The sequence below is a fragment of the Xiphophorus couchianus genome, chromosome 3 (genome assembly GCF_001444195.1).
Source record: "Xiphophorus couchianus chromosome 3, X_couchianus-1.0, whole genome shotgun sequence".
Taxonomy (NCBI): Eukaryota; Metazoa; Chordata; class Actinopteri; order Cyprinodontiformes; family Poeciliidae; genus Xiphophorus; species Xiphophorus couchianus.
Window position 1 is genome coordinate 23,729,232 of NC_040230.1, and position 8,294 is coordinate 23,737,525.

An 8,294-nucleotide genomic window follows, 5' to 3' on the forward strand; every position below is an offset into this window, starting at 1 on the left:
ACATTTATTAATTAACATTAATTAATTTATATTTAAATAAGAACCTTATAAATCAAATGTACGCAACTTTTACTTGCTTTACCGGAAGGGAAAGATTCCCTCCTCTCCACGGTACTTTAATCAGCTTTAAGCTATTTCATGACCAACAGATAAGACGCTTTTTCACGGCGGTCTGTGATTGGCTGCCCGGAAGTGTCCTCGTCCCCACTGGTGGGGACAGATGTCCATCAGATGGGCTTGCGTGTGGATCTGATGCATCCGCTGTGCTGCGGCTGTCAGCAAAACTGCAGCCCTAATAAACCACATCAGGTGAAGAACCGGAACGTACCGGAGTTTGGCTGCATGTAGGAAGGTTTCTGCCGGTCAGGTAAGATCCGAATCTGTCATCTGAAAGTTGGATAATCAACTCTCTGAAGTTTTGAAAGGTTAACAAAGCAATTATTGGTTAGAAAAAGGGGAAGTACGATCAATCATAGATTGTAGTTTCTTTTCTACTAGATCTTCTTGCATTGAATTTTATTACTATGTCACGTGAAACTGGACAGATTGCGACTTCCGGTGATAATTAGCATTAAAATTAAGATACTAAAAATATTAATAATAAAATACTTTTTTCTCTCTATGTATGTCATTTAACCACATTTCAACAAATTTAGCTTAACTTTTTTTTCCTTCTATTTGTTAAATGGCAGGATAATGAGACTTATACTCGAGATTTTACAAATTCAGATGTCTACATACTTGCATTATGCATGTATATTTTTTAGTACTTGGTAGCATTGCATAGACTTTATGCCATGTTTATCCTTCCACAACCTTCTCACAGTAGTTTGCTGGACCCATCCATCTTGACACAGCAGCTGAGTCAGGTTACACCAGCTATGGGCACACAGACACTTTTCAACACTGTCCAGAAATTTTCTTTGAGATCAGAGCTTTGCAATGGAAACTCCAAAATGTTGCCTCTAAGCCACTTTGTAATAGCTGCAATATGTGGCTAGCACTGCAACGTCCTTTTCTTCTTGTATTCAGAAATGAAGGGGGTGAATAATGGGGACCAACAGCCAGAGGAGCAACTTTAAACCCGAGGTCAACCTCAACGCTCCCGCTCGGAGTGACGATGACAGAGCGATGCCCAACGTTTCTGTCCAAGGCCTCAAGGAAAACTGGCAGAAGTGGTCCAGTGAGCACCAGGAGAGCCAGAAGCTCAACCCCTTCAGTCATGACACCAGGCAGACTGTGGTGGCCCTTCAGAGGGGACAGGATGATTACGGGAGACCCCAGCAGGGGTCCCTGACTGAGAAACGTGGGAAGGAGGCTCACACACACATCGGCAGGGAGGTCCAGAAGCTGTGCGAGGTGATAAGGGACATCGGGGAGCACGACGGGGACGGACGAGACAGCCACAGGAAAGGGATCACGGTTGAATTCGGGAAGCTTTTTGAGCATTACGTGGCCATCTCCAATACGCTGGTGGGAATTCTTTTACAGGCCAGAAAACAGGGACTGGTGGACTTTGAGGGGGAGATGCTGTGGCAAGGAAAGGACAATCATGTAATTATCACTTTGTTGGAATAAGCACTTATTGGGATTTGTGTTGATGCCTTGATTCATGTTGAGAAAGAGTGACTTCAAAAAAATAAAATAAAATACAATTCTCTACAAATCCTCCTGATTTGTATTAAAAAGTAGTTTTAGATCAGCTCAAAGTGAAGACACAAGCAGGTAGAATTATCATCAACATTTCCGACATAATTTCAAAAGAACAAGACAGTATTTCTGTTTACAACCTCGGTGAAGGTCAGGTGGTTCCAAAAATTAAGACTTCCCCAAACATGATTAAAACACTTTTATTAAAGGTCATCAGCTGTAGTGAAGGTTGATAGTTCATGCATTTATGAGGAAAAGAAAATTGTGCAGCAATAATTTCACGCCTTTCTTTCTTGAATAAATTCATAGTTTGTTCAGGAAAAAATTGTGCCCAAACTTCCAATACATTTTTTTTTTCATAAAGGATTACAAGTCTCAACAGCAGTTTGGTCTAGTTGGGTCTGAACTTTGACTAGGCCATTGAAACATCTTGATGTGTTTTGTTTCTCTTCCATCCATCCGGTTGTAGATTTACTGCACAGTCCTGAAAAGTACTTAGTTTGAGCCCAACTTCATCTGTTCTCATCTAATCTTACAATTGACTCTATATTGTTACAATGTACATGTGAATTCATGGCCAATTCAGTGTAAGGGTGCACTGGCCTCCAGAAAAAGCCCAACTCATCACCCGTCTGCCACAATGCTCGACACTTAGTATGAGATTTCCTCTCTAAAAGAACTGAGGATGCGCTCCCTGTCCCCACTGCTGTATTTTACTGTACTACATCTGGCGATTAAAACAACTTTGATGTTAAATAATCCACTCTTCAAGATGTTGCTTGCAGCTGTAAGCCCATAAATGTATGAAAAGAACCATACAAACCCGGCCGCATTGAAGTCCACGGCTTTATGATGCACTGAAAGTGCATGAGCAAGTATCTAAAGTCAGAGAGGTAGATGGGCCTGAACCAAAGGTGAACACAAAGCCTGCCGCTGACAGACAGCCTGGTGCTATAGGATGAACCTGATCCGACTTGGACCAGAGCCTCGCAATATGTGTTTATTACAGAGGTGCTTTGTAGTTGCACTGTCATGATGATTAGTTTTGTTTTGGGGTTTTTGTACCTTAACCACAGTAAGATGTACAGTGTAATAAAAGCACTACTTTAAAAATGTGACACTAGCGAATTTGACTTTATTTAAGAAACTGTACAAATATAGTCAAATGTTTTGAGACTGACTGAAATGCAAATCAATACTGATTCATTGTTGTCTAGATCTTTTCTGCCAGCTACTATAGCTCTGTAACATATTGATATAAAATTCTGAACTTTTAAAGGCTTTTATAAAGAGATACATCAAGTTTATAAAGCACCAATAGATTCGCATAGGGATAAAAGTAGGAGGACTTTGTGTGCCAAAGTTAACCTTACCCCCCAATCTTCTGTAGCTTAATCCTCACATTTCCTGCAGGAATTGCTGTCCAATTCCTGCAGGAAATGTGAGGATTTTCCGTCCTGTCCACATAACACAAACATCTAAATTGGTGTTGGGATGTCATTTTGTATCAGGGCTACCTCATGGAGTAAAACAGACTTTTATGAATTAAGTTCATCATAATTAATTTCATATTGAGTTGAGTGATCACGCCAAACAGCAACGTAAAATCAATGCAAAGTGTTCCCGTAAAGACTGACACAATAGCGTTTGTGAAAAAACAAACAAAAAATAAGCTATCCGTCTCAAAACCTTTGGCCACAACTGGACGCACTTTTTAGTTATAACCATGCAATTCAATAAACATTTTCAAGACGTGATTAACCAGTATGTACACATCAGGGAAACGTTTGACAATAGAGGCCATGGGATAATAACTTATATGATTTCAGATCCTCAAAGCTCCGACTGGCTGAACGGGTTGAGTTACGAGAAAGAATGAGGACTAATGAAGACCACAAACAACCCCTTAGAAGCAACATTGTTTATTCTAAATTAATGATTCAAAGTGCATATTGGTTGTACAAAACATGCTCTAGTGCCCATACATTTACATTCAGTTCATACACAGCAATAAAGGATGACAATGCCCTGACATTTGATAAAACTGATTAAAGATGGATGGCTTCTGAATTTAAAAGCTTCTAAACTGATCAGCTGAATAGAATCACACACTTTCAAAAAAAAACACAAGTCTGCCATAAAATTAGTGTTGTTGCTTTTTAATTTTGAATTATGTGTATTCTGTAAATATGGTTTTGTTTGAGGTAAAGCAGACTTTCACAAACTGGTAGTCAGTATTAATGTACATCTTTCACACATACCACCTATAAGCAATGGAGGTTTTTTTACTTTTCTTTTTACACATTACAATCATTTTAAGTATCTTCAGTGCATTAACTGCGTCGCAGTGCTTCTTATGATCATGTTGTACAGTACCTGAACAAACAAAGTAACGTTTTGAGGATTACACATGTAAAACAGGCGGCACAGCTCATATGTTCAAAATGTTCAATTTAATGTATTTTTGTTCACATGCATAACCTCAGCTTCACAATGCAGGCCCTATGAAATGACCGAAAACCGCACAGATTCTGTTGATGTTGATTAGTTTTGTTCTACAGTTGCATTTTAAAATCAAATCATCTTTCAGTTTTGATCAAATCAGAAAAATGCTAATTGGTCCATAGCCATTGGTTTTCTCTAAGATGACAAGCTAACGGAGAGCTTTGATACCCCACCCTTCCTGGGGCATCTTTGTGGCACATTGTGAAGAAACCGAGAAATACTTGCCCTACAGGGCATCACACACGTTTAAAATAAAACACTGTCCTTAACCTTTGTCAAACAAGAAAGAACAATAGATCCTGTATCCTCCAACATGGCAGCTACAGGAAGGACAATTGACGCCACTTTATCAAAATTCACTGAAGAATAAAATGGATACGGAGTTCAATGTGTCTCTACTTTAGAGTTGAGGAGCTCAATCAGCTGATCTGCCTGCAAAACATTTGACAATAAAAGAAGATGTTAGCTGTTCAGGCGTTTTTCTTCTTTTTTGTTCTTACCCATCATGAATAAAGTATAGAGACAGCTACACTACAGATACCAACAAATGCAGCACCCCACCCACTACACTCACACTCTAAATGCAAATAACTCTGTGATGCAATATATGCAAATAAAAAACTAACGATCAGATTGTCTTCCTATAATTGAAATGCTAAAAACTTTAGGCGACCTATTCTAAATCTGTAGGGTAGCATCAGTAATTAAATAAGATATTGAGGATTTGACAGAAGAAAGTTGTGATTTCAAAACTGACCAAAGAGAGAGAAAAGAGTTGGGATTAATCTTGTTGTTTCCATTTAAAATAAAAACAGCAAGAAATACATATTCCATATCTCTGATGACAGAAGCACCGGGTAAAGCACTCATTTTTAACAAACCTAAATTCAAAGTTTTTCTAAAACTTACCGTGACAAACCAGTAGGAGTTGAGTCTGTAGATGAAGCGCGACATGAAGCCTATTTGACTGACTGGTGCCAGAACATGAAGGTGTAAATGTGAGACGGAACAGAACGGTGGCCAATGGAAGCCAAACCTGCACAGGAAACATGTGAAGTATTTACTGTTACATCTGCTGCACATAACACATCAACATACGTCACTCGTCAAAAGACGATCCTCTAAATTTACTGGCGTGCGATACTGAATGTTGCTAACCTGACATCAGTGAGATCGGTCACGTTGTGTTTTTGCAAAACATCCTTCCCGACGTCAACCATTTGCTTCACTAGAAACAACAGGAGGAGAATTTAGCTTGTTGGCCGTATGTGCAGGAAAAAAAATAAAAATACACAAATGAGTGACCTTACCTAAAGGCACATGTTGTATGTTGAGTGATTTACAGTTTCCAACATGTTTGGTTGGGACAACCAGGTAATGATGTGGAGCTGCGGGTTTAATGTCCCTGAAACAGCAAATATCTTCATCCTGCAACATATTTATTTCACAAAAACCTGAAGTTACCAGTCTGTGGTTTATAATAAGCCACATGTTGCTCTGTGTCCACATGAGGCTGGTTCCTTTGAAGGCTAGAAATATTCAGAAATGTACGGATTTCGATGGAAGTATCTTCCACGTCTGGATAAGGATAGAAACAGAAAACGCAGCGTGGAAAATGTAATTTCCTAGAATTACATTTTCTACATGTAGAAATGTACAATGTAGAAATGTAGGCTAAATGTAGGCTACATGTAAAAATGACTGGTAAATGTTCAATGTGTATTCATCCTTTATCAGTCTGCTAAGTTATCATCGCTTTATTAAGCAATTTCCCCCAGATCAATAAATGATATTCTCTTCTATTGTCCCTCCACCTGTTCATCAATTCATTAACCTAGAATTCAGCTTTTCAATAGTACATCCATCCTGTATCTATCCATCTCTCTGTCCACCATCCATCTGCAGTCAGATAATCATCACTCTATCCATTATTCAATCCATTAGTCCATTATCCATCGATCTATATTCCTGTTTATCCATTATTCACCCATCCATTGTTCATCTTCTGCTTAAAATGAACAGTGACTCTGTCTTTGTGTACTCGGACTAAAGGATCCTGACAATTCTGAACATTTGAGTCTAGAAAAGGGAGAAATTTCACCACAGCCGTTTACTGCGTGAACTTTTGACTTGTCCAGGAACCCTGTTTTGACCAGACGGGATGCGAGACACACCTTACCCACATGATGGACCATTAACACAACAACTACTGCACTACAGGTTCACTGTTCTGCAAGATATAATCGACTAAAATATCTGGAAGGAAGCTTCAATACCAGCCACGTCTTCCCTGTCCATGTCTGACAAGAGCAAAATCCGTTGCTATGAGAGTCTGTTAACAAAAACAAGCTAAAGCTAGCTGACTGACATCCACGCACAAAACAGGAAGAAAAAGATTCTCACTCTGTGGAGAAGCTCTGTGTCCATTTCATTGTTTGCAATCCTGCAGAAAACACACTTGTTGTTATAACCCTCCGCTGGCACACTGCCGGCTCGGTCTGTGCCCGTTGAGACGGGCTGAGAAGAAGTCTGACCCTCGGCCATTGCTGGGCAACATGAATTGTCAATACTAAGACCAGAGAAGTCGATCCCAGATGCTCGATTCTGGATTCAGCCTCTGTTCTTTATGTACATGTAAATATATTTATTCTAGCGCAATAGCGTCTTAACTTAACCGTAACCTTAAAAGCTCAACAAAAATGACAAAATAACTGAATCATGTATATTTTTTTATCCTCTCCCCAGATGTGAACAGGAACAGAACTTTGACAGGTTTTCCGCTGCGCATGCGCGACTGGGAAAACTGAACGGGGGAAATGATTTTATAAGTCTCTGTTTGGCCTGAAAATATTGTTGTTGTTGTTGTTGTTGTTTAAAGTCCGTGCTTGCCTCTCTATTTTTATATCCTTGTGTATAAAAGAAGCACAAATATAACTACATATGTTTAATATGCAGTTATACACATATTTAAACTGGGACAATAATATCAACAGCTGTTCCTTTTGATATTAGATCCTAGTCTCCAAAGAGGCAAATGGCGTTAGTTATTTTGAAAATGTTTTGGATGAAGTGGAGAGGGCCATATCTGGTTCTGATCATTTAATCAGGAAACAAAAACCTTTGACAAAAAACTGTTAATGCTAACTGAAGCAGTACATGTCAGTAGCACTAAAAGTGATATTTAAAAAATTGGGCTGAATAATTTCTCATAAATCAGAAATATGTTTGCAGTGAAGATAACGATGCTGGAAAAATATTTAGTTGCACTTTGTTGCTACGATTTTGATTTTAACATGCCATTTACTACTTCATAAATCTATTATTACTAACCCTCCACAGGTGGCATGACTTTATGAAGTCTGTCTGCAACAAATTTCTTCACAAGGTAAAAATAAATATACGGTACTTCACATCTAAATCTGCCAGGGTTATCAATCTCCCTTGTTCTGCTGTAGAGTGACTCAATACTTGTTATAATCATTTCGTTTTCCCATAAGTAGACTCGAGGACTGAAGGCTACCCCTGCTTTCCCACATTGTTGCGTTGTTGTATGTTTAGTGTTTGACTGGAGAAATAAAACCCTGAAGTTGCTCCATGGTGGACGAGTTGCTCACAGTGTTGTCTTGCAGCCGGAAGCATCTGGGTTCAAATACTGGCCTGGTTTCTTTCTTCATGAAGTTGCATGTTCCTCAGTGCATGTCCAGCTTCTCATCCAGCTTCCAAAAACAGGACTGTTAGGTCAGCTGGTTACTCTAAATTGTGTAAGTCTATGTGTGCATCCATTGTTTTGTCCAGAGTTGCCCTGTGATGAACTGGCAACCGGGAACAGACAAAGGATGGATGAAAAAACCCCGGCGTGTTCCTGCCAGAACAGACAAGAAGGCAAAGAGAAAAAAAAAATAGAGAGACGGCCACCACTTGAAAGCGATTAATGATGCGTCTGTCAAGTCTTGTCTGTCGTTTTCTGAGGGTAACGTCATTGATGACTTAACCTAAACCTCGCCTGATTCATGGAGACGTTCGAGTTCTGGCGTGATTAATGAACAGACAGCTGTATATTGTGGATACGCTCACACAAGCACCAGGTCAGAGGGGAAAACTTGTTCATAGGTGCATTTTGGGAAGTTAATTGTCTCAGT

General features: G+C 39.4%; 2 protein-coding genes across 2 annotated transcripts; one reads left to right on the forward strand and one right to left on the reverse strand.

Annotated features, from left to right (window-relative positions):
* The first annotated feature begins 103 nt into the window (after positions 1 to 103).
* On the forward strand, positions 104 to 2,765 carry LOC114142294 (actin-binding Rho-activating protein). The gene is made up of 2 exons (XM_028013505.1): positions 104 to 367; positions 1,033 to 2,765. Exon 2 carries the CDS (start codon positions 1,051 to 1,053, stop codon positions 1,576 to 1,578), a length of 528 nt encoding a protein of 175 aa, XP_027869306.1. The 5' UTR covers positions 104 to 367; positions 1,033 to 1,050; the 3' UTR covers positions 1,579 to 2,765.
* A 791-nt stretch (positions 2,766 to 3,556) lies between these two features.
* On the reverse strand, positions 3,557 to 6,912 carry hint3 (histidine triad nucleotide binding protein 3). Its single transcript, XM_028013688.1, has 5 exons — positions 6,559 to 6,912; positions 5,466 to 5,583; positions 5,314 to 5,383; positions 5,065 to 5,191; positions 3,557 to 4,587 (listed from the first exon to the last, which is right to left on the reverse strand). The coding sequence occupies exons 1-5, from the start codon at positions 6,697 to 6,699 to the stop codon at positions 4,540 to 4,542; spliced, it is 504 nt and encodes a 167-aa protein (XP_027869489.1). The 5' UTR covers positions 6,700 to 6,912; the 3' UTR covers positions 3,557 to 4,539.
* Between the last annotated feature and the right edge of the window lie 1,382 nt (positions 6,913 to 8,294).